Source organism: Lutjanus erythropterus, chromosome 9 (genome assembly GCF_056507025.1).
Source record: "Lutjanus erythropterus isolate fLutEry1 chromosome 9, fLutEry1.hap2, whole genome shotgun sequence".
NCBI classification, from domain to species: domain Eukaryota; kingdom Metazoa; phylum Chordata; class Actinopteri; order Lutjaniformes; family Lutjanidae; genus Lutjanus; species Lutjanus erythropterus.
Genome location: NC_139325.1, coordinates 18,536,254 through 18,563,775, shown reverse-complemented (window position 1 = coordinate 18,563,775; position 27,522 = coordinate 18,536,254). Strand labels below are relative to the sequence as shown.

General features: G+C 40.3%; 1 protein-coding gene across 1 annotated transcript; it reads left to right on the top strand.

Moving 5' to 3' along the window:
- Positions 1-26,187, top strand: limd1a (LIM domains containing 1a). The gene is made up of 8 exons (XM_084726322.1): positions 1-1,949; positions 10,054-10,155; positions 15,796-15,863; positions 18,264-18,326; positions 19,828-19,958; positions 20,954-21,005; positions 23,264-23,332; positions 24,782-26,187. Exons 1-8 carry the CDS (start codon positions 764-766, stop codon positions 24,914-24,916), a joined length of 1,806 nt encoding a protein of 601 aa, XP_084582448.1. The 5' UTR covers positions 1-763; the 3' UTR covers positions 24,917-26,187.
- Positions 26,188-27,522: the final 1,335 nt, after the last annotated feature.

The window sequence follows — 27,522 nt, the reverse complement described above, 5'->3', positions numbered from 1 at the left end:
CCCCCAGGATCGGCTATTTTAAAAACAGAGCTGTTTTTATGTAAGCCAACGTTCCTGTGTGATTAATGATAGCAGCGCTGATCCCAAGTCAACTTTTACTTTCAGCGGCTTATTTTGAGCACTGTACCTTTAAAAACAAACTGTTCCCTGTTTTCAGTCCCAACTGTCGACCGACCGGTGGCCACGTACGGCTGCGTGCTCGGTTATCCCACGGTCTTCTCTGGACGTTAACGGGCAGACTACTTTTATCAAGTTAACCGTCGCCACGTTAACGACATATCGGCTTATTTTAACCACCCTGGAGAGTGTTTTTTTCTTCTTGACAGAAGAGCGGAGGGTAAAGTTTTGAATGAAGGTTCCCCGCTGGGACAGTAAAGCGGGAGGAGGGGGCAGTTCGCGGGGTCGTCCAGGCTATCGGAGCTGGGATCTGCTGCTCACATTTATAACGAGACAGACGGCCGCTTGTTCCGTACAGAGCTGAGCTGGACGGACTGGGAGTTTCACCGAGGAGGAGGACGCGGAGTTATAAAAAAGAAGTTATAAACTTTATATTCTTAACCTTTGGACTATAGAGAGCGGTGGAAAGTTTGGAAGAGGAGTACAGAAAAGTTTCTCCGTGGGTCTCCTGTCAAGACTTCGAGCTGCTGGACTGTAAGCTCTGGAAATATATCTCTTTTACAGACTTTTGATTTAGTTAGACTTCAGCCTTTTTAAATACTGATAACTTTACTTTATTGAAGCAGACACATAAATTATCCTCAAAATGGATAAATACGAGGATTTAGGACTCGAGGCGAGCAAGTTTATCGAGGATTTAAACATGTATGAAGCATCCAGAGATGGTTTATTTCGAACCAGGAGGGATGCAGGCAATAACCCCGACTTTGAAGAGACAAGAAAAGTTTTTGCCTCTAAAATGACTAAAATACACATGCAGAAACACCAAGAGGAGATGGCAAGAAACAACCAGGCCATGAAAATGAATGGGAGCGCGTATTACACCAAAGACAGACCGCCCATCAACAGTTACAGACAGCCGGGTGAAGCGGCAGCGAAGCCCCCGATCCTCTCTGGCCCTGTGCCTGGGACCACGGCTGGGAGTCAGTATGCACAGTTTGACGGCCAGAAACACCACACAGGCATCCAGTCTGAACTTCCAGCCGGCAGGGCATATGGCTACGGAAACAATTACGATAATAAAGAGCGCTTAGAGCCACATTCATACCAGCACACCACCCCTACTCCCCCCAGCCCAGGAAACGCGTCTCACAGCGCGCCCACACACGCTCGTCAGCCCGTCATCCAGCCGGCTGCTTGGTCCCCCTCCACTGAGTGCAAGCCCTCCCCATCTTTGTCTGGGTCTGGGAACAGCAGTCCATCTCAGCAGCAGCCCCAGCACCCATCTGCACTTCCCACTGCCAGCACTGTGCCACCCCAGCAGTACCAGGCTGTCAACCAGTCTGCAAACCAGAGTCCACCCTCCTCTGGACCAGCCAAACCAGACCTCCTCCCCGCCATGCCTCTGAGTGCCTTCACAGGAGGAGCTGACCTCCACAAGCAGCAACCTCCCACACAGTCTGCGGATCTTTATGCACCACCTGCAAGACCCTCCACCAACCATAATGGCCCCGTGTCAGCACCCTCGCCTCTACCTGCACCATCTGAAACACCTCAAGCCAAAGCTCAGGTGGCATCTGCTGCCTTGACCCCTGGCAATGTCTCCAAATGCAGCAGCCAAATGCAAGGTCAGAGCCAACTACCTGTCAGTGGACAAGCCACCAGTGCTGAAACTGAAGTCCCGTGCTCCCCCAACCCTGTCCAATTACCCTACCAGTCTCTTCTCACGCAGCCTCCTGAACAGGGGCCTACAGCAGCTGAAATAAAATTAGAGGCCCTCACTAAGCGTCTGGAAAAAGAGATGGATGCCCAACCAAAGGCTGACTACTTTGGTAAGAGAATTTAGACTACCCAGCATCAACAACGGGCTTCTGTCAGTCAGGCCACTGCTGTGAAACCCATTGAGTGACAGAGCCGCCCACCCACAGTTCAGAACATAAATCCACTTGTTTTAGATTTACATGTGCATTGCATACACTGTCACCCTTTGTCATTCTTTATCTGTGCCCCCACCCTCCCGTGTCCATGGCTTAATCATGAGTGCAACCCAATTGTTGTATGTCTTTGTTTGAAGGCATTCTTGATGGTCTTCGCTGACAAAATAGCTTCATTAGGCAAACAGTGTGGGAGGCCTCTCCTTTTCTTCTGTGGAATGCAGACAGAATAATTTTCTAATTTGTTTCATGTTGTTTTTTTAATGATTCATTGTCTGCCCTCTTGGCAGCTGAAACAAATGCCTAAGTAGTAAAGGGTGCGGCCAAGGTCAGAAAGAAGAGTGTTGCCCTTTTATCTCCTTGCAGAGATTGAATGGATCACTACTGAGGCAATATTGATAAGTAAAGTCTTTAATTAGAGCTTTATTGCTAAAGGCACATCTGTGCTCTAGGTGGTGTTAATGTTCTTTCCCATGTTGAGCTTGTTTGACTGACAGTGGCATTTACTGTTATCTAAATGATGTCATTACTACAGACCCGTACTTGCACATTTCTCATCATGACTCTTTTTGTGAGCATGCCATGCATGCTTGTGCAGCTGATGAACACATGCGTACAGGGAAGATGGTAATGAAAAACAACACCTGTGGCTGTTAGTTCTGGCATTTGGGGGCACATTTTATAAGACAATGCATCTTGGACACCATTTCTTCTTTTTGAGTTGTCCTGATCTATCCTTTCATTAGATAGAATTAGATATACACTACCATTCAAAAGTTTGGAATTGCCAGCCACAAAAGCCGGATTCAGTGAAATCAGATGTTTGAGAGGACTGCTGTATTTTTGAATGGTCTTTCATGCTTTTAGGTTGTAGAAAGTCCTCTTTACCAATAGATATTATTTCTTGTGAAGGGTATGCAAATAGTTATAATATTTTGTACATGGAACAAAACACTGTACAATGGTTCAGCTGACAATTGAAAGATCAGAGAGACACAAAAATACCTCTGATCAATGATTAACTAAAAATACAAGACATCACCAGTCATTGGTAAAAGGAGCATCAAAATCTAAGCAGATTTAAATAAGAACAGCTTCTTGATTCAAAATCAAATGCAAATTAATGTATAAAACAAGCTGGAATTAACAGGTGTGTTGCTTTAGCAAAACTATTCTCAAAACTTCAAAAGAGAGGATTAGTCTAGGGTTAGCACTATTATAATTGGATCACTGAGTGTCAGCTGTCAAATCACAGTTAAAATTCATTCATTTTAACCACTGAGTGGACTGCAGATATTTAGAGCCCAGTTGCACTGATGTGGCTCTAGGGTCATGATTTCTGGTATTTGGTGGGTTACAACAGTACCTCCCCGCCCCCACGCCATGCAACACTGTGAGGACATCGATTAGACTGAAGTTTTATTCATGTAATTATCCTTCTTTTCAGGCCAAAACTATTTCAAATGTAAATAATACATTTTGTTACCAGAATTACAGAAAGAAGGAAAGCATCAATATAACAAGTGATTCCAAACTTTTAAATGGTAGTGTGTTTTACATGTGTATTATTATCTATACATGAAATACAGGAGTAAAGTCTTGCAGCTAAGATTATGATCAATACTCAAGGTCACTGGTTGAGAAACAGAGATTGTCATTGTTGAAGAATGTCCATCATCAGCAGAATATCCTGATTTCTGTTCCTCATATCAGTGCCTGTTGCACTTCAGCTGCTCTATCTGGACTGCAGGAATGCTATCAGGAAATTAATGCAGCATTGAAAAAACACATGCTTTGTTTGCTGTGAGGTCAGATGAGAGGCTGTTCTGTTGTTCCAGATTCAGATACAGTAAATGGGTGAGATATAGAGTGTATTTGTGGCAGAAAGAGCCGGAAATCACGTGGTGGCCAGGTGTTTGCAGCCATGGCCATTCATGAAAATGGGATGCCCTGCTAGATATTGAGAGAAAAAGAGCGTGAGATGGGTGATTTTGTGTTCAAAGCCAAAGAGCACCCCCATCACACACACACAGCCCACCCATGTGTCTTTCCTGAAGGATTTTCCCGCTGGAATGTCACGATTGTAATTCACCTCCTTCCTCAGCCCCCTGATGTTCTTACATCGGTGTGTAAGGGAAGATATTCTGGCGTACGTCACTGTCACGACAAGGCTCAGAAATAGCACACAGACGTGAATATTACGGATGTGTGGGAGAGCATGTGGATGTGTGGGAGAGTTTGCGGATGTGTGTGCAATCAGCAGAAGTGTTGGTTTTAAAGTAATACAGTAAATGTCTTTTTCATACACACATTCCCACATAGCCCACACATGGTTCCTGTATGGAGTTTCCCACTAAACCATGGCTCATCCTGAGTCATGCAGTCATGCCAGAAGAAAAACTTGTGTAGGCTAGTTTTCTTCACAGAGCTTTAGTTTCATCGTAGAAGACCCACATAGTTAAAATATATCTAGACTTTTTAAAGGGTCAGTTCACCCCAAAGTCAGAAATGCATATTTTTTTTATTTGGCCTATAAAGCTATTCATCCATCTAGATTGTTTTTGGTGGGAGTCGCCGAGTTTGGAGTTATCAGCCATAGTTGTTGTGAGCAGTTTCATGTTGGGACTATTTTCTTTCTACCAAACTACACCCACCAACCGTATCATAGTGCAGAAAGAAGTGTGCATCTGCTCACGGATGAGAGGTTACAGTTCAGCTGAGGAGAATACCATTAATGGTAACATCCTGTGCTGTCACAAGCACAAGCCTCTTGTCCATGAGTAGATGCATGCTTCCTTGTGCACAATGATACAGTAAACAGATGGTAGAAAGAAAATAGTTTCTCCATGAAACTGTACACAGCAAGGTCTGTGGATTATTTTTTTAGTTATAGGTCATGGTTTCTGTAAAGAGACATTGCTGTTGAGTTTGTCTGTTTTTTTTTGTTTTTTTTGGTGTTTCGAGCACTACAAGAGTGCCATCTAGTTTGATTACATTTGAGAGAAGGCAGGCATCTCTATGGCTGTTATCTCCAAAAGTCGGCGAGTCACACCAAAACAATCTGGGTGGATAAACAGTACAACAGGCCAGAGGAAAATATGGATTTTTGATTTTGTGGAGAGCTGAAACTGCCAGTCATTACGCTAAAACTGATATTTCTTTGACAGAACTGAGTATAATGTGCTTTTACAAGTCTCTGCCAGTGCCACGGCGGCATTTAACTGATCCAGTGAGCTGTGTCCATCCACAGGGCTGGGATCCATCAGAGTTCCCAACTGTACACTGAGCACTGATTGGCACAACTGCAGCTGGAGGTTCTGGGAAAATGAGTCCAGTGCCAAACGGCTGCACCGGGGGAACACTGAGGAATGTCTGAAGGAAAAGAGCAAGGAATTTTAAAAATGAGGTCTTAAGATACAAAGGGGAGGGGAGTCCCAGACAAGTTTGGGGGTGCCTGCAGTGCAGTTGAATGGATGAGCAGACAAATGGGAGAGATTTAGGGACAAGTTTGTTGATGCTTCTTTGTCCTTGACCACAAGAGCCTGAGAGGATGTGAGATTTATAGACAAGTTCATCCAAGAGGGGAGAAGTGGTGGGACATCCCAATGCCCCCCACCCCCCCGACTTTCACACACACAAACACACACACACACACACACACACACACACACACACACACACACACACACACACACACACACACACACACAGTTGAGCATTTAGTGTTGTGTTAAGATGGAGGATTAATTTATCCCATCTGGCTGTTGAGCGGAAGCCTTTGTCTTAACTCTTCCCAGGGATTCTTGGCTTCTATTCTGGCCTGCTTTTGGAGGCAGAATATGTGCGTGCGTGTGTGTGTGTGTGAATGTGATATCCTTTCATGCACGTCTATGTGTCTGTTTGTCTATGATGAATATATGGCCTGCGGTATTTGACTGCATTTAATATGGTATAACAGTCTTGGGTGTGGTGTCTGTGTGCACTGTGGTAAAAGTTGATGCCATAGGTGACACAGCAGTCAGTATATTTCAGAGAATTAGTGTGATGTGCATGCTTTTGCCACTATGGCGCTAGCTGCTACAAGAGGAGAATAGAGATTGCATGAAAACTAGTTAGCAAGTGAGTGGAGAAGTCAAAATAGTTTGCTAAAAATAATGGATAAATGGTTTCAGTGGTGTAGTTAGCTAAAAGTAGTGGATAAATATTTAAGCGTATCTAATAGGGAGGTGGTGTTACATCAAACTAAAAAACACAACACAACTCATGTTAGATACTTTTCAATGAATAAGATGTTAAACGGTAACTTCCGTATTTTTCAAAATGGACCATATTTTCCCATCATCGTGTCTTAGTGTCTGTCTAAGTGACAGTAGTAAAACAAACAAAAAACAAAACAAACAAACAAAAAAACAAAGAAGGAACATAATCCCTAAGTCCACTAAAAGTGCTTGTTTTGTACTTATAGACTCAGATTGTTATTTTAAGTGTCTGACAATATTATGGAAAGGGTCACTACAAAAATAGAATGAAAATGTTTTTAACCAGAAACAGCTGTTTTATCTCTCTTGCCAAACTCATTAAAGTCCCTTTGACAGAAAATAGTAATTTTATCATCATAAAATACACTTCATTTAAACTAGACACAAACAAAATAAAACTCACCAAATCTGTCTTGGTTTATCTTTCCTCTGCTCCACAATCACCAACTCTGGTTTGGTTGAAATAAACTCTTAATTTACCACATTAGATGTGAAAATATTCTGGCAAGATGACATTTTTCTACTTCTTTCCTGATGTCTGACCTCCCTCTTGCCCCTCTCCCGATATTGTCACTTTTAATATGGTGAATAAAGAGTTTATTTTGACTACATCAGAGTTGGTGGTTGTTGGAACAGTAGAAAGGTGAGCTGAGATCTTTTTCATGAGTTTTATTTTGTTTCTGTAATGAAGATGACAATGACGATGATGAAATTAGACTTTGGCAACAGCAATAAAACAGCTGTTTCTGATTAAAAAATGGTGTCCCCATTAGTCACTCAGACACAATAACATGGGAAATAAAATACAGATAGAAAAATCTTCTACTCTTTTTAAATTTCTACTCTTAAAGTCAAGCTTTTATCTTGTGGATGTGATATAGATGAATCTTCAACCAATAGCTGTAGTAAGGCTCTTGTTTTCACTCAGTGGCACATTGGCCAGCAAGCAGCCATCTACTGGGAGTTTTGACAGCTGGGAAAGGTGAGGAGGGATAGGAGGGGTGAAGTTTTGGCTCCATGTTTTGCTTCCCCTCCCCCCACTTGAATCAAGCAGTCAGTCCCCTGAATAATCACACTGTTTTGGAACATAGGACTCTGGCCAAAAGCAGATTTGTAGTGGCCCAACCGGCGAGGAGGTTACTACAAAAATAAGGAATTTTTGGTCTCGAATGGGAAAAGAAAAGAGAGAATGGGCTTTTATTGCATTTTTGTTCTCATGGGGCATACAATTCAGAGCTATAAAAAATTTAAAGGGAAAATGTCCCTGGCTCAGTGACAAATCCTGAAAAGGCACAGTGTACTTGATGGTTTGCATAGTTTCCTGAGTATCATATACCTGCTGTGTTGTTTGTTCTGTGACATGAATTGTTTGTAGCCAGCATCGACAGAAGAAAAGCAGAGAATGTGATTTAAAAGTCCTTCCCTCATTCATTTCAGTAATTTGAGGGCATGACTACTTTATTGTGTTTTCATGTAAACAAAATAGCTTACGTAAGAGCAACATTCTTTAGCTTTCTAATTTTATCCCTCTATTATCTCTAAATCTTCTTTCTAGCCGTTTGGGCCCCTGATGATGTGTCCTCTGTTGTGGCATCAGGAGAGACTCTAGTTGAATTATATATAGCACTGTTGTACATTGCATTCCTGACAATGTATGAAGAGAAACATTTGAAGAAGGTCATTAAATAACAGTGTGTTTTTGGAGGAGGCAGCCGCGTGATGTGTGTTGGATACAGTGGAAACAGAAGTTTCTTTGTCAGTGTTCGTTGAGGACCAGGGCTTGGCTGAGCTGGGCTGGGCCACGCTCTTCTGCTGAGCTCTATTTCTCTGTCTCCAGGGAGTTTTTCTATAAAAACACACACACACACACACACACACACACACACACACACACACACACACACACACACACACACAAATAAGCACACATCCTCACACTGAAAGAGAAGCTCGAGGTCTTGCTTTCATCTTCCATCAACGCCTTCGCCCCCTCTGTTAGCGTTATTTTAACTTGATACTTGATGATTTGATGGTCATGTCAGACCGTATCTGATTGATATAGCAGCTAGGTGACTGGCCATTAGGGTCAACAGTGATGGGGGTTGTCACTTGTCATAGTCCATATGTCACTTGTCATATCACTCCATGTCATTCAGTGCTGGCTTAGAGGAAGAGATGGAGATTGGCCGGCTAGTGGAGTGATGAAAGATGAAAGATAGTGTTTCATGATAGGAACGTAGCGTTGCATCGTAAGCGGCTCCAGACAAAAAGCTGTTATATATTGATCACACGGAAACCCTGTGGTGTTCATGAGCAGTCCAGAGTCAAAGGAGAGATTATGTAATATTGCCTGATGTGCTCTCATGTGATTTTCTTCTTATTTGATAATTAAACAAAATGTTCCTACCGTAAGCACACACACAATCATTGTGCCTTGATATCAAAACAGACTTAATTGTCTGAAGTATACTTATATTAAAGTGATAGTTTAGCCTAAAATCAAAAATACATATTTGTCCTCTTACCTGCAGTGCTATTTGTCTGTCTAGATTGTTTTGGTGTGAGCTGCTGAGTTTTAAGAGAGAGATATTTGAAAATAATAGGACCAGTTGGCGCTTGTGGTGTTGAGTCAACACCAATGTCTCTTTTCCAGAAATCATGACCTGGTTACTCAAGATAATCCACAGACCTTGTTGCGAGCAGTTTCATGTAAGAACTGTTGTCTTTCTATCAAACTACGCACGCCAACTCACCGCGCAGAAGGAGGCGTGCATCAGTCTACTCACGGACGAGAGGCATGTGCTTGTAATAGTTTAGGATAGTTTCCTCCTCGACTGGGCCGTAACCTCTCATCCATGAAAAGATCCATGTTTTCTTTTTGCAGTGATATGTTTGGCAGGTGTTGTTCAGTAGAAAGAAAATAGTCACGTTAGTTATATGACACTGCTCACAACAACATCTGCTTATTAACTTGAGTAACTGGGTCATGATTTTTGGAATGAGACATTACTGTTGACTTTTTTAAAGGTAGGGCTGCAACTAATGATTATTTTCATTGTTGATTAATCAGTTGATATTTTTTTGATTAGTCATTCGGACTAAATCTTAGAAAATGATGAATATGTGTATCAGTGTTTCTGAAAGTCCAAGACGATGTCCTCACATGTACGGTTTTGTCCACAGACCAGAGATATTCAGTTTACTGTTATCGAGAACTAAAGAAATAAAAAAATATTCACATTTATGAAGTACATAGATAGACAAATAGCACTACAGATGAGAGGAAAAATATATATTTTAGTGAACTATCCCTTTAATATTAAGTAGACTTTAGTGTCTTGATATCAAGCCACATTGATGGGGTGTGTTGTTAGGGTAGGAACATTTTGTTTAATTATCAAAGACTTTATTAACTGACCTCTGTGTCTCTGAGCCAAGTTAAATAAGCAAATAGGGATATATTTCCCCTTTCACTGATACGGCCCGCTAACCAGCTTCCTGACTTTTGAGTGGTGCTTTTTTTTCTCTGTCTCCATTGTTTTTGTCTGGTTTAATCTGAATCATGTCCTCCACAACTCTTTACTCCCCTTTCTCTTGATACAATAAACTAACAATGTCTTAATTTATATCTGAGATTTATTATTTGATTGATGTAGTGTGTGACTATGACAATATGTATGTGACTTAAATGTGTGTCTTCATGTGACTTGTCTGATTTGATCATATACTGTGTTGTGCTCCAGGAGTCTGCGTTAAGTGCAACAAGGCGGTGTATGGAGCCAGCCAGGCCTGCCAAGCTATGGGAAGCCTCTACCACGACAGCTGCTTCACCTGCAGTGCCTGCAGTAAGTACATACATACACATAAACAGCATACCTTTACTACGTCTATTATCCCATTCATCCAATTCACACTTTCACCTGCTCTCCTCGGTCAATTCACATATAAAGCTCATGTCACCTTCTGCCTAATAGGCTGCCAAAGACGCCGTTTTCCTGAACTTAAAGTGGTACCTTCATCTTCAGTTGTTCACTGGCCTGAGCATAAACACACAATTATTTGGGGATTACTGTCCTGTGGTGCTGGTGTTTGGTTTCTGGGTGTGCCAGTCATTCCCCCAGCCCACACAAAGACTCACAGAGCAAGACTTTTTGCTGCATTATTTCATCCATCAGTCAATAAAACAACCCTTAGCAATAGTATAGATTAATACTTTGACTGTATCCAAGTCTTGTGCAAAGCTTGACATTGAAAATTACTGACTTTTAACACCACAGATCACACTAGAGAGAGGTGAGGATTTTAACTGTCAGCGTGTACTATGTGGCACTTGTGATGTCTCGTCGCACCTTGTGCTGGTTAGCAACAGGGCTTATTTACTTAAAAATACTTTTATAACAACTTCAAAGACAATATCTGCTCTTTGTGTCTTTTGGGTGTAATTACATGAGGCAGGTGGAGAATGAGTTAAAAAAAAAAAAAGTGGACATACCTCCAGTATTTTTGGGGGGATATTTTAATCATTAATATTTGGCTTGGTGGTAAATAACATTTTCCTGTGATTAGACAAACTCAGAACACTTTTATTATTGCTTTACACAGACACAGTAAAAATTATATGGGACAATTTACATAAAGATGTCACTGATCAAAAGTGAAGTTTGTAAGTGAGATCTGTTCATTTTTTGTGTCAGTGTGACCTGTGTAACATGTGTCAGTGGACTCCTCAATCAGCATTACACTTGGCAGAGTTTTGGTTTTACAGTTTAGAGGAGACATTTTACTTGGCCAATTAGGTACAGATGGATATCAGTTGTGGTTCAACACTCTGGCTGCACTGTCCGTGTACGTGTGACCTGTAGCTTCCTGGCTGGGCAGCGGTGCACTTCCCTAGCTGAGATATGACCCGGCTCTCTGCTCCAACCAATTAAAATTGTTGTCCCAATTATCAGATGGAGGGTATGTGGAGTATTTGTGGCACTGCCGTGACCTCTGTTCAGGCCCATTATTCTGCAGCACCTTTGACCTTGCTGGTTACACTCCCCAATATAAGATTAACATCTCTGTGTTTTCTTTTACCCTCTGTCTGTGTGTGTGTGTATGTATGTATGTATGTGTGCGTGCGAGCAAGGAGATGAAAAGGAGCAGACACATTGTGCCTCAGAGTCAAGCTGATGTCTGAAGTGGGGGGAGAAAGGAGTTTACATACTACATACCTCTCATAGCTGGCTCCACGTGAGGGCATAAGGGTTGTGTTCGCTGTGAGTGGCCCCAGGGAAAAGCATCTCAGCTGGGGAGGAATGCAGGCACAGGGGCCCTCTGTAGGTCTGGCTCCAGGAGGACACTGGGGGCTGTTATGTCAGCTGGGAGTATAGTGCGGGACAGGGAGACCATTCAGTGGGAGCACACCATCCACCACACGCAGCCAGCATGCAGGGGCACTCTGCATACCTACATATATGTACCCACACAATAAACAGCTTGATGCAGTCAAATATAGAGTGTCTTTATATCAGACATCCCTTCTCATCTTCCTCCAGAATCTGTATGTCAAGACACTTGTTGAGTTGCATAACAACCTTTTATGACTGTGAACTTCCTCCATGCTCTCAGTCCACCAGTTCCCCCAAGGTGACTGAGGCGGGAGAACATTCTCGGAGAGCTCAGACTGCGTGTCTGAGATTCAGCACTTGGCTGCAGGGGGGCTTTCCTCCAGGCTAATCATTGACTGTTTACAAACAGTTAACGGTACAACCCAGTTTCAGGTGGAGATTAAACTCAAGTCTGTAATCAGGAGAACTGGGTTAAACAGCAGCAAACTCAGATAATCTGTGGGAATCTCAGAAAAGAGGGAAATAGAAGGAAAAAGAAAGCAAGTGCCTCTCCCTAGGAGATTGTTTCATATTTTTTCTGGTATATTTAAATGTAAAAACGATATGTGCCTTCCTGATGACTACATTAAGACTTGCGCCAACAAAGATTAATTTTTAAACCTGATTGAACCAGGTCTTAACTTTAAATTGTGTTGCACATTACTTTTCCATATTGCTGCAATAACTTGGCCAACCATTTTTTGTTCAGAGGAGGAAAAAGTAGAGCTACTTTTCTGAGCCATCATGAGTAAGTTAACCAGGAAACTTACTTTTTAGCTTACTAGCAACAGTGTAACATTTTAATAGCTTTTTAGCTAGCTAGCAAAGAATAGTTTTGTTAAGGCATACAGAACATCAAACTTAGATTTTCTAAGTGGAGATTAAGCCTAGTTTTTAATTGTGTAACAGAGCTGTGCTTAATTTTAAATGTGCATTTGGTGTTTTAAACCTAGTTTTGCTAAACTCTGATAAGAACTAATATTAGATTAAATTAATCTTTGTTGTTGCAACCCAGTCTAAGGTTTTTTTTCGTGGTAATGTCACAGTACAAAGAGGAAAGGAATGCAGTGATTTGAGTTTGTAAGGATCAGTGGTACACAGACCCCCTCAGAGATCCTGCTTTCATAATATCAGCTCCCTCATCCCAGCCCATCTTTGGAGAATACAAACAAGGATGTGATTGGTCCCAAATCCACTGGTATGTTCACATCTGGTGGGTAGATTGTCAGGACTTTGACCAAACCATCCAGATGCTGTTCACAATCAGAGAAACACATTCAGATGAACAGAAAGGCTTCTTGTAAATGCAAAAATGTTTTTCTTTGGCAATTAAACATGCATAGATATCTCCAGTGGGGCGGGAAATGACTTTAGGTGCAACTGAATCTCAGAATAAACAGACCTTAAATTGGTATAAAAAGACATGGCTCCTGTGCTGAGATGTCTCACTTGAGTAATTTACTCACAGGAAAGAACAGGGTTGAGGCTCGTTTAGGAAGTCATGGCAGGGTCATTGTGAATTTCTTATTTTCTGAATGGGATTACATAAGGGAATTCATAGAATGTTTTAATTAGAAAATGGCCCTGTGTTTTGTTCTGTCCCTCAGGTATTTTACATTTTTATGAAAGCGCAATAGTCACTGTTCTTTCTGATGCTTTTCAAATAGTCAATCGTGACTCCTGACTTTAATTAAGCTCTTATCTTTCTGCAAAGCTCAGAGCCTTCCCTCTCTGACTCACTGGGAAAATAAGACAGGAATGTGAAGAAGAGGAATGGAGCGTATCTCACATGCATCCCCTTCAGCCTTCCCGCCTTCCTTTAGGGACACAGTTCCAAGACTGTCTGTCAGTAATTACCCAAGGCCAGTTCCACACCTTGGCCCCCATCGAAATGACTGATCTCCTCTTAAGTTAGTTATTGTGTGAGCCTTGGCCAGACTTTGGTTGCTGCGTGACCATTATTATTCTGTTTAAATAAGATATTGTAATTGTGAATAGCATGTTCAGACAATTCCACGTGCCATTGATATAAAACATTAATCATGAGGTTTCAATTTATTTTTTTGGTTGTTTGTTTTGCTGTATTTAATATGTAATTCAGACTCATCAAAGGACAGCTAAGTTAATTGCTTTCTTTGATGCTTCTAGACAGTCATATTGTAGCTTTCAATCAATAGTCTGTTGGTTTTTAAGACAGCAGTAAGGGCTTTGGTAGATAATAGTGAGGTCAGTCTCTTTTTCTCTCATTTTAGACTGAAATAGTAATTTTCTTCTCTTTGTTGGTAGGTTACACTGATTTAGGCTATGGGTAGGCCGATTTACAATGTATGTCCTAGGGGCAAAATATGATAAAGATTCAATTATAGCAACTGTAAATTATAGTAAATCTTGTGGACAATCATTTGATCTTTTAAAGCAATGACTTTGAACTGTCAATGTAACTGAACTGAAGTTCATAATCAAACCAACTGCTGCAAACTTATAACTCTACAGCGTCCTGTCCCACCATGTCGGCTTAGTTTAAATCAAATCAACACAAGTTGAACTAAAACTGTCTGGAAAGGAAGGATGCACTGCATTTACAACACAAGACAAAACACAACACAACACAACGACATTTGGCCCCATAATCATTTTATTCTGATTATCTTGTTTTAATGATTGTGGGCAGCCAAAATTATAATTGAAATGAAAATTTGATTAATCCCCCAGCCCCACAACGAACAGTAAATCAGGTCTAATATTAATTAATGAGGCTGGAAACTCACTGTTAACTTATAACTTGTTTAGGACTCGAACTTCAAAGGTTAGGACTTGGAACAGTTGGTCTGGAGTTGGGACTTGAGTGTAAAGACTTGTGACTTACTTGTGACTTGCTCTGCCAAAGACTCTCAGAGATATTAAAGGGATCAGAAAAAGTTGGACACTGTATTATCTCACATAATTGATAGTTACATCACCCAACCCTACTACAGCTAATACAGGGATGTGCCCAATTTTTTTTTCAATGCTGACTAGTTGTTGACTTGTTGTCCAAGTGCTGCAGAAATGAATCTCAAGAAAATCCTTTATTTAAAAAGCCTTGCACAGGGGTTATTCCAATGACTGAATTTCTTTTCTGTCATAGTAATAAAACTTTGCAATCCATTGTGGCTAAATGGCTGTGTGAGACAATCTGGATACAAGCAATCATGTAAACAGAGCCTGAGATGGAGCATGGTAGATAAAGACAGCTCCTGTTCACCAAGGTTAACCCCTCCTCTCCTCTGCTGTCCCCTCCCTCACCTTCCCACTCAGAAAATGTGAGGAATGTTCCCTCTTCCTGTGGGACCTGGACAGGAATAGCTATGTGAAGTGTGCAAAGAGGTTATGGTTTGTGTCTCTCTCTCTGTGTGTGTGTGTGTGTGTGTGTGTGTGTGTGTGTGTGTGTGTGTGTGTGTGTGTGTGTGTGTGCTGCTAAAAGAAGCCAGATCCAGGCTGTAGAACTATTAAAGCACACAGACAGACAGGAAGCACACACAGCATGTGGAAAGACACCAGAAAGGAACAAAGAAAGAAGAATAGCAGGTCGTTGTAGGTCTTGGCCTGTGATTGCCATGAAATCCAATAGAACGGAGTGTTTAATCTGTTGCACCTGTCAAGTAATTGGATTTAATCAGCCTTTTCCCCACATGTGTTTGATCCAGATGTGTTCCTTGTCCTGCTAACGCCTGCTCCATGTCCCAGAATTATTATATTAAGACACCAGTACACCATAGATCCATTTGATTTATATGCCTGGGCTTCAGCAGGATATAATGAATATTGCAAGAGGGTCCATTACCTTCGAATGGGTGTAATTAATCATTGCAGTCTTTATGCATTTACTGCTGTAACTATTTTCTGAGACTGGGCTCATGGCTTTGCAAGATTTTCTACTAAGATATTTCAAGATTCTATCACTAATGTACCTTTTCTCTTCTGCTTTAATCTACTTATTGTTAATCAATAATAAGAAAAAAGAGGGGTTTTTTTTCGTCTAAGAGGCACTTTTTGAGAGTCACAGGTGTAGGTCCTGCTGTGTATTGCTTGAGTGAAATGATACTAATGGACTCCGTTTTCCTGTTTCTGCAGGTCGAAGGCTGAGAGGGAAGGCATTCTACTATGTTGGAGGGAAGGTTTTCTGTGAAGAGGACTTTCTGGTGAGTGGACAATACACAGTCAATATCTAGTATACCTCAATTGAGGTATGTGGCCCTGTAACCTTTGATGTGACTTCAAAAATGCTAGATTGTGATAACACACAGTACTGTTCTCATACTGAGCTGAATTCACTTTCATACAGTCCACGTCTGTTTTTTCAAGATTTACAAATCTCTCCATATTTCTGACCAACAAGGAGTCTGAGTTGATTTTTCATTAAGGAGATAGTTTGAAATACTTGATGTATTTGATATTGGAGTGTTCGATAGTCAGCGTTTTACCTATCGTAGTTGGAAGTCGACACGCATTCACATAAGTGAAACCTGTCATTTTACCTCGCAGGACACAGGAATTCCTCGTCTACTGCTGCCTTGATCTGTCAGTTTTTTGGTGTTGTTGTGGGATTTTGGTGACTTTGAACTATCCTGTTTAAACACTGAAACACTGAACCAACAAGTTGAGGCACTGGTAGACAAGGAACATCTGTGTTCTGCAAGGTAAAATTACTGATTTGCTTATGCAGTTTGGTTGGTTTGGAGACAGGGATATTTGGTTTATCTGTGATTTACTGTCAGGAAAAGCTGTGTGATGGCAAAGTAAATCAGTGAAATATTCTAAATATAGAGTACACTTAAAGTGATAATGATTTTTTCACTTGGATTGTTTTTAAATAACTAAAATACCTTTTGCTGCTGACTTTGTCCACAACACTACATTGCTGGCACTCTCTGTTCTGCTTTCCAAACTGACAGCATGCTAAAAAACATCTACTGTAGCTTATATACTGACTATCAATAAGTACCTCATACAACCCCACTTCAAATAATCCAAACTATCCCTTTGAATCACCATTCGTCTGGTGTGCCTTACACACTTGCAACTCCAATATAAAGTATCAGAGGGAGAGTGACCTCGTGACCCAGTTTTTAGCATCTTTAGCATGCAGCCGTTTCATATCAGTTTCCTCCCCTGGGTGGGACTGGAAGGAGGTCAGTAATTGGAGAAGCTACTTTGCAGTGGTTTATAGGGTGGAGAGCGGTCAACCTGCTCACACCACTGCAGGATGGCTCTGTGTGCTTTGCAAAAATGGAAAACTTTCAGTATGCATTATCATAGGATACAAACACACAAGTATTTTCCTAAAACATCCTTGTATTTTCACTGTCACTGGCTCTGTGTCTGTTTACCCCAAGTGCAGTATAAAACAACATCTAATTGCCTTTCTACCAAAATCTTTTAGTAGCTCAATTAAAATCAAAATTTATACTGAATTAAATTTGCTCAGGCTCTGCTCCTTCTGTGTGCTATTGATCCTGTCTGCTTTTCTGCCAGGCCTTCACTGCCACTGCTCGTACATAATAACATAATAAACATGAGCTGACTGATTCAAATACTGTATGAGTTAAATGCTTATCTCAAACACTACACAGGTAGTTTGGTCTGTTGGAAGTGTTGTTGTATAAGGTCAGCACACCCCCAGTTTAGAGGAGCAGAGAGGAGTACCAGCATGGAAACTAAGCAATGTACTGCTGTGGACGGGGTCAACAACAAGTGGTAATTTAGCCACTTAAAAAAGGTCCACCTAAAAAAATTTGTCTATATGTAGAATATTTTCACTGCTTTACCTTGCCATCAGACAGCCTTTTCTGACAGGAAACTGCTCTTATACAAGCCAAATATCACTCTCTCCAAACCAAACAGACTTCATAAGCAAAATCAGTCATTTTATCACAGAATACAGAAGTTGCTGTTCTACGGCTGCCCAATCTGTTAGTTCGTTTGTGTTATTGCATAATTTCAGTAAATCCAAACTATTCTTTTAAAACACCAAAGTCAGAAAAGGCTGTCTTAGAGCAAAGTAAAGGAGGGAAATATTCTAAATGTCGTGTTCACTTAGACTTAACCTTTTTTTTTAGATGGACCTTTTTTCCGTGGTTAAAATACCTTTTGTTTCTGAGCCTGTCCACAGCAGGTCTTTGCTTAGCTTTATGCTGGTGACCCTCTCTGCTTTTACTTACTGGGTGCATGCCGATCAGCATCTATTGTAGGTAATAGACTGACTATCGATAAGTACCATGTCCAACCTCACTTCAAAAAATCCAAACTGTCCCTTTTGAAACTATTTAAACATGTGTTCAGTATCCACACACTTAAATCTCAGGTTTCACTTGCTGTTGGGATGTTTTTTATATCAGAGAGTATAAGGAGTGATTTAACCAGTTTTAGGGAGAGTTTTTAGTACAGCTGCACATGCCAAACCTTATAGCCTGCTTTGAATTGTGCCTGCAAGACATCGTGGAGTTGCTTCATGCTCAGTCTGAAACAGAGAGTCAGAGATTTTAGTCATCCATTAAATAACCAAATTCCAATGACCTCACTGTCGTCTTTCTCTGTTGAAGTACTCTGGTTTCCAGCAGTCTGCAGACAAGTGCAATGCATGTGGACATCTGATCATGGACATGGTGAGTGTCTGTTACTTCTCTCCAGCTGTGTGTACTTCTGTGTGTTTGTGTGTGTGGGACTGAGCCAGGTGATCTCAGCAGAAACTAAGAATTACTTCACCCTAAATGAGCTCTCTGTGGGCACATCTGGGTAAAGACTCAGGAGGGAGCATTGGCTCTGCATGTATATCCCTCTCTCCTATACACACATGTACAATCTAATGGGTAACAAAAAAAATACAAAACAGACACACACACACAAAACATGTGATCAAGTCAGGAAATTGTGTTTCAGCCAGGCTGAAAAATTCACTGTCTTGTCCAGCAATCAAAATGTTCAGATTCTACAAGCCACGTCAATAGATGACGGGGGGTGGGGGGTGGTTTGGCTGGTGTGTGAAGCAAATCTACCAGCCACTTACATATTTTACCGGCATTTGACTGGTGGCTGCTATCTGTTTTGTTCCCTAGCCTCTGCATATTAAGGATTTTTTTCACACATCACTGGATTCCTTGAAAACTTGGCATTTTACTTGAATAGGTGTGGTTTTACAGGACATAGCAGGGTGGGGAGTTTTGAGAAGTTCTGAAAATAAACTGTACTTAGTTTTATTGTTCGGATCCTTTATATGATAAGATGTATGCACCTCTGTAATAACGCAGGAGAAAAATCCTGACTGTTGGTTTTATGGAAACGAAAAATTGAACTGAGTTGCACAGTATGGACTAGTTTTATTTCTATAGTTTGGAAAATTAGGCAAACTAGACTAAATAATACGTTTATTTTTCCAGTCCACTGGTTCATTTTCTTATAATTTGATTTGAAGATTTGAAAATCTGCAGGAAAGTGTACTTCCAGCAGTTCAAGGAGCAAAACTCTTAATTTCTATCTACATAAATCAATGATCACAAAAAAAAAAAATCTCTATATGAATTTTCAATTACGCATTGGGTCTCCTATAGGCTTAATCTCAGGAGTAAGGCAAAGAGTAGGTTCATAAACAGCTTTTTCTGTCATAATTTTGGTAGCTTGTCCAAAAAGTGGCAAAATGACCCAGTGTGAAGCAACATAAGGCAAGTTTTTAGGGAGTCTCACGAGTCAATGACACAATGACAACAATGGAGGAGATGTCTGTTTATTGTGCTGCATTATCTGCCACAGCTGTACCTGTAATGTGCTGTATCTCACACCATTTAATCTCTGTTGGACTTTATTTTATATGTTGTGTAGAGAGGTTATGTTGTTTTTTTTTTCTTTCAGCATTGTTTGATAGGTGCGATTACTTGTTATATCTGGGTGGGCTTATTCTTAGCTTTGTCCTATTCTCAGCTGCTGTTACAACCAAATATACCCACAGGGATATTTAAAAAAAATCCATCTAATCTAAAGGCAAAGATTTTTTAAGAACAAAGGCTGTTTAATTTTATTTGATAGAAATAGTGAGGAAATATGAAATAGCAGTAGCAGAATGAAATGGAGTATTAATGTCCTAATATTCTTGACTCATTTCTCTCTTCATAGATCCTTCAGGCCCTCGGGAAGTCGTACCACCCCGGCTGTTTCCGCTGTGTCATCTGTAATGAGAGCCTTGACGGAGTGCCCTTCACTGTGGACACTGAAAATAAGATCTACTGTCTCAAAGACTACCACAGGTGAGCAGCTGCTACTATACAGTAAATCAAAGGAACACAAGTGCACGGCCTGTATTTATCTGTGCTAAATTAGTTCAGTGTGACAATGGAAGAAATGTCTAGGTGTCATATTCCATGTTAACATCACAGCCCCTGAACTTTCCCTTGTTACTGCCGGATCTGGTTGAGAAGGGTCGACTGAGTCCCTCTCTGCCACGTGTAGCAGACACATGAGAAGTGTAGTCAGGGATGAAAGGAGAGGGAAGGAGGGAGGGAGGTAGGGGGAGGGAGAAAAGATCACTGTCCAGTTAGAGGTGTAAAGACTTGTGTGCTCCTCTCGTCCAAAATCAACACTAACATGCTCTGTGAGGACAAAAACAGCTTAATGTCTGAGTGAAAATTCACGGTTTTGTGTGTTTGTGTGTGTATGAAAAAGTGGAAGTTACCAACAGTAGTACCTGTAGTACCTCAACAGTTACAGCTTTTCTTCTCCCTGCTGGGACAGCGTGTACAGCACAGTCAGGCACATGGCTGATCACTGTCTGTCTAGCAGTTCCCACATGTTCCCGACGCTGATTAAATCAGACAAACCTTATTGTGTATACAGTATGTGTGTTGACTTTTAGCCACAGTCATGCCCATCCACACTGAGAGGCCCTTTGTTATTCCGTCAGACGTCCAGGTGCCAGCCATGTGTGTGGAAATAATGAATTCATTTTGCTTTTTGTTTTTCCTACTCCTTTTTGGATTTGGGGAAACACGTGTGGAAGGGGAAAGCCAGCACATCTGCAAACCTGGCATCTCCATGTAGTCAACATTAGGAAGGAGAAAGGGAGAGAGGGGGAGGCTCGACGGATTTAAAGGTCATGAGAAGGGCATCAAATGTGTACTGTGAACTTTATAGTCTTTGGATGGAGGGAATTTGATTTCAGTTTCAGTAAATTTGGTTTACTTATTTGAATGCAGTTTAAAAAAAAACTATTAAAACTTGTTTTTTATGTATCTCACATTTCCAGAGTCCTGGCGCCTAAATGTGCAGCCTGTAACCAGCCCATCCTGCCCTCAGAGGTAAGTTAACATTCACCTTTATTTAGGACTGAGTCCTGAAAAAAAGCAAAACAGATTTTTGTCACTTAAAAAAGGCCATCTTAACAAAATCAATATTTTTTAGATATAGATGTTAAGATGATTATTTAGATTTTCACCACTTTACCTTGCTTTCATGGTCTTTTCCACAAAAAAATGCCACATATTCAAATATTGCTCTGTGTTGCTCAACCAGATTCCATTAGCTCTGGTAGTAAGTACATCACTTATTCTATCCATATATATGTTGTGTAGTAGCATTTATTAGTGGGCTGATAGGGGAGAGATGACAGGAAGTCAGGTGCGAGATTATGAATGACATGCAACAAGAGCCCTAACTAGAATTAAACTGTGCATGTCCTCTTACCGCAAACACTAAAGCCCAATGTCTCAGTTTACAAGTGACTGTGAAACTTAAAATATTAAATGACATACCAGAATAAACTTTAAATACACTCAGTGGTCGTTGTTGGCTGAGGCACAGGTTACATGTTGGAGATGAATGCCAGGTTTCTTAATTTCCTGGCAATATGTGACAGAAATAAACCTAGATGTAAATATGAGTATGATCATTAATTAATGTTTTTTTTTTTAACCTGACTGGAGAATGATCAGCCCCACTGTAGACTTGAGCAGAAGCCAGATGCTGGCACAGAGGAAAGTGTAACAGCATGGTGTGAATGATTCAGTCTCATTACATGTAGAAGCTGTTCACCTTTTTACCTGTGAACCTTCAGCCTCCAGCAGCTCAGCAGATTATAAATCCTTATCTACTCATGTTTACTCAGTTGTTATGACCCAAACACAAAACTAAGCTGTGCAAGTAGCAGATAGCTCAATATAGCCATATTTCCCACTAGACTTTAGGTCAAAACAATGTGAGGCCTAATATTTGTGGGCTTTGATTTGATGTGGTGTTGAAGAAGAGCAGATCACACAGTAGAGAAAAGTTCAGTTCACACACAGACAGGACATGCTGGCAAAAGCAAAGAAATGTCCAAAATTAGAGCTGACTTTGCAGGAATGTCCCCTGCCCTCCCCTTTGAGTAAGCAGTTAGGCCGGTATTTAGAGGAGAGGTAGTGTGTGTGTGTTGGGGTAGGGGGCTAAGTCTGTCTTGTTCATTTATATAAGCTGTTGTACTGCGGAGTTCCCTCTCAGGTTAATGCTGAAACCAGAGATAGAAGATGACTGAAAAAGAAACAGCTCCTGTCTCTGTGGACATTAATAATCAGGAGGACAAAGAGCACAGACAATCTGAGACACAGGATCTTTGTACAGATTTGTAAATGATTTGCTACAATCTTTTGCTTCTAGTGGTTATGTTTTGTGTCTTTATCTGTGTGTGCCAATATGATTTGTAGGGTCTCTCTTGTTATTAGAGATGTTACCAATCTGATCCATTATTGATATTAGGCATTATGTATTGGACTTTGGTCACTGCTTTGTGCTCCAACCTAAATTCCACAACCCTACATGTTTTCTATTTGTAAATACTATGGTAAATAGAATGAAATGAGTGATAAATAGCTTCCATATATGCAACACAAATAAATCAAAGGAAAATGAATCCCAAGATACACTTGAACATGCAGCCAGAGTGGGGAAATGTACTAGCTACATTTTGCAAAACAGAATATCAAACCTTTACAGTACATTATGGGAAAAGAGGTTGTCTCTCAACACTACCTGCAACAAATGTGAATGTCACAAGCAACAATCCTACAGCATCACACAATGGTTGCAAGCCATTGCACAAGTTGCATTACACATACTAAACAAGCTTTCCAGATGAAGGGAAAAATCCGATTGGATGTGAAACAGAAACAGTCCGTCAACATCAACGGACACAGACCTTTTCACCAGCAAACTGAAGTTCAGTTTCAGCATCGTGTATTGGTGTCAACAGATTGGAACTGGAATTGGATTGGAATTGAAAAAAAGCAGATTGGTGCATCTGTTATGAATATTGTTTCTTGTTTTTTTAGTAGTAAATCAGAAAATAAGACATAACTTCACTGATAGTGGAGCTTTTTAAAAGAATGATTGGCAAAGCTTTAAGCCCCAAGGTTGTAATGCAGAGGAGTAGCGTACAACAACTGAGCTCTTGGCTGACATCAGTGTGTGCACACTTTCCTATTGATCTTTTTAAGCTTTTGTCAGCCTGAACAGAATAAGACAGTGGAGAGTCTTGTGGCAAGATTGGCTTCAGTTGCGTTTGTCTGTTTGAATTTCTTTCCAGGGCTCTGATGAAACCATCCGAGTTGTATCCATGGACAAAGACTATCATGTGGAATGCTATCACTGCGAGGTGGGTTTGAAACACGTCTCATTTCTCTGTTATGAACCCGAAGCGGAAGCTTGGCATTTGAAGACATGCATGTTTTAGGGGCTCTGAGCCAGGCCCCCTCTGAATGTCTCATTAAGAGAAATCATTATGAGTAGATATCCGATCTTAATTACAGTCTTGGCAGTAATTATGTACTGCTTAAGAGAGCAGGTATGCAACACCTCATCATCCCTATCTCATCATTTTGCTCAAGTGCTTCTTCTTTTTTTCACCAAAGGCTGATTGACAGCTGCTGTTCTTCCACCTCATGAAAATAAAAATCAGTGGGCTGTGAGGAGCAGCTCCCTGTTAAAGTCGTCTTTAACTGTTGAGTGTCTGCATCCGTCTGGTGTTTTTTTTTTTTTTTTTTTTAATCTTTCAAGTAGTTCAAAGAAACTTTAACTTGTAAGGCAGAGAAAAAAAATCCTTTATCAACCACAGCATTTTTTTCTTTACTCAGCATGCAAAGATTTGAGATTTGCTAATATTGGGAGGTTTAAAGGGATAGTTTGAATTATTTGAAGTGGGGTTGTATGAGTTACTAATAGTCAGTAGATAGCGGTTGATGTGCCCCCTGTTTAGAAAAGTGAGGAGTAGCAGCACAGAAGTAAAGAAATTAAGCGCTGTGGATGGGGTCAGCAACAAAAGTATTTTAGCCACTTACAACAGGTCCACCCAAAAAACTAAATATCAGTTTAAGTGTACGCTATATTTAGACTTTACTTTGTCATCAGACATGTTTTCCTGGCAGGAAACCACTGTTATATAAGCCAAATATCGCTCTCTCTCTCTCTCCAAACAAACCAAACTCCAAAGGTTTGGTTGTGTTATTGTGTGACTTCAGAGAATCTGAATAACCTTTTAAAACACCAAAGTCACACCGTAACACTAACAGACTTAGAGATTGAGGCAGTGTTAGACCAGCAACTCTTGTGTTCTGCGAAGTAAAATAACTAATTTTGCCTATGGAGTTTGGTTAGTTTTGAGAGAGTGGCATTTGGCTCATATAACCAGTTTCCCGTTAGGAAAGTCTTTCTGACAGCAAAGTAAACTGGTAAAAATATTCAAAGTATGGCATACACTAAAGTGATATTAAGTTTTTTTAGGTGGGCCTTTTTTAAGTATTTTGCTACTGACTCTGTACACAGAAGCACATTGCTTTGCTTCTGCACTTGTACTCCTCTCTGCTTCTGTAAGTGGGGGTCATGTCGGCTGCCATCTATTGCAGCTCACACAACCCCAAATGTAAATGTTGAAATGAACCTCTTCTATATGCTGTATTTCTTTACTTCCAAGGTAATTATTGCTGCCTTATCTGTCAGTGGTTGGAAATGAGGTTAATACAGGGCAGAAATCAAACCAATTATCCTCTATTCATGTAACCTTCCTATGGATGCGTCTCATCCCGTGTTATTCTGTTTTGTCGTTCAGGAATGTAAGATGGAGCTGAACGACGAGGAGGGTCACCGCTGCTACCCTCTCAACGGCCACCTTCTCTGTCACTCCTGCCACCTGAAGAACATTGAGCCAGGCTGCTCCTCTTCCATCACCGCTGCCTCCTACTAACTTCACCATAGGTGGAGGGAGACACCCGGTGGGTTAACAGAGGAACTGCCAAAGAGTGACTGACAGCAGGAGTGAATATGTACAATTCTTGTTGTAGAGGATTGATTAATGCAATGATTTAATGTTTTTTTTTTCCACAGAAATGTTGATGACGTTTCCATTATGCCTAATGAGGTTTTGACCCACTAATGAAGTATTGTAATATACCAAAGCCCTACTTTGAATGTAGTGAAGCATTGCATTATACTGGCTGCATACTGACTTTGCAGAAGTGTTGCCATATGATTTGTTTTAAATGTAAATATCATTTGCATTGGCTGTGTAAATATCTTCACATTCACATTTCTGCTGTGTAATTACAGTTCAAAAATTGATCCATAAATCATCCGATAGAGGCTTTTCACAGAACGTGCTGGATTTCTACTGTGCCTCCACATCAGTTTCTACATGCAATAAGAGCTGGAGTTTATTTACAGAGGAGAAAATACAAAAAAGTAACACATTTTTGTTGAAATTAACAGTACTTCCTGTTGCATATTTAAACAGTTACCGCTCCATAGAAAGTGTTAATTTTCTTCTCAAAATGGGGTAACCAGAGCCATCTTTATTATTCATTTTTCATATGCAAGTTCGGTATGCAATAAACTATATTAGATAATCCTTTTTAACACAATCATTCCAATAAACAGTGCCATTACCCTTGAGGTTGCTATGCCTTTGTGTGCTTAGGGTTTCCCATTTCACATTTTTATGACTTTTTTTGTTTTGTTTTGTTTTGTCTGAGCAGGAATACTTCAGAGATCCAGGTTGTACTGTTCTGTAATAGATACACAGACTTTTGTCACATGCAGTCTGCTCTAAGCACTTAGAGATAGATTTGTGAGTTCTCTATGCACCTATGATAAGGTTAGTATTAGGCCTGTAGGTCTAGGTATTTTGTTACATTTTCAAACTTGTATATTTAAAAAAGAGATATATTGTAGACCTATACTCATTTACTTTTGTTTAATTTTGACTTTTGTGCAAAACCTGTTAAATACTAGTTGGATGGATTTGCTGTGGGAAGTACAGTTTTGATTGCCTACTTTACCATTCATGTTATTCATGTCTTGAGTTTACTAACTTAATACTTAAATTGCTTGTCATTTGAGGTCCTTATTTCGTAGCCAACTGTAGTTAAGACGAAGAGCAAACATACATATGTGTTGTATGACTGTTGTAAAGACTGTATTTAATAAATGCATTGCAATAGGCCAAACATTCAATTTTAATTTGGCTCTTTTTGACTTATTATAGTAGAAAAATGTAAATTCATCAAGGCATCATGTGATATTTTGCTTTTAGTGAAGACAGTTATTTACATTGGTACTTTTACAAGTAGAACTGCTTAATATTTATTAATATGAATGCATTATTTGATGCTTCATAGGCTTTGTTCAGACTGCTGACAGGATATAGGAAAGGTGCACATTTTTCACGTCTTTCCAAGGTGGTTTTGTTCGCCTACAGATTATGCTCTGTGGTCCAGGAATGTATCCTGAAGTGATATGTAGTTCCATCCATTGATGTCCACTTGAACAGGACCTTGGACATCCAGGCAAGGTGTGTATCCAGCCAGGTGGAAGACAGTCTCACCATGCTGGAAAAAACAAGAGTAAAGAAATAAACATATTAAAATTCAAATTCACTTTACATGACTTCATTTTACTTTTTTAATCCCTGGAAAAAAAAACTTGATAAATTTCTGATATGTATATAAAAAATAAAGTAATAAAAACAAACAAACAAAAAAAAAAAACCAATCACTTCCAGTACCACTCAGAAACCAGCATATTCCACAATAATTAATATAAATAAGTATAAATATACCTGCCACATGTGCCTCCTCTGCAAAACAAAGGGGTGGGCCTAAGGGGTCTTCACTGCTGGGCCAGGAGCAGATGAGGCATGGCTAATGTTAGCTACGTTAGCCGCACCCTCTGGACTTTCACTGGTGTTTTTTTGAGGAAGAAGGTATGTCAGTCTCGTGCTTGTGAAGTTATATAACGATCAGTCGTGGCTCACAACATTAACTGTACACTTGGGATAATAATACAGCTGGTGGCCAGTATCTTTCAATACTATGCAGCTAAAAGTTCTGTTATGGACAGGTGCGTGTATAGTGATTCAGTAGCTAGCTCACACGATTGTTTATCTTTGTTATATTAGATTAATGGTATTGTGTATGTTCATAATTACATATTTTAATTTTTGAAGAAGAAGAAAAAAAAGACATAATTTGGGGGACTCCATGCATTAATTCTGGTGACCCCCTTGGGTTCCAAACTCCCTGTATAAGACCCCTTGACTAAATTATTAATCAATAAGTTGTGAAGGCAGATTAGCTAATAATGAAAATAATCATTAGTTGCAGCCCTAAGTATAATCGCCAAGTTATTTGTATTGACAGTAGCAATTGGTCAGAAGTGAAGCGATCTAAATCGGTTGTTGTTATCAATTTAGATTTTGAAATTTCACTCGGCAATCGCAGTGTCTCCGCACATTCGGTTTGACTTGTCAGTATTTGACAATTGCTGGAAGAAATCTTAGCTACGACCGCTGACTGA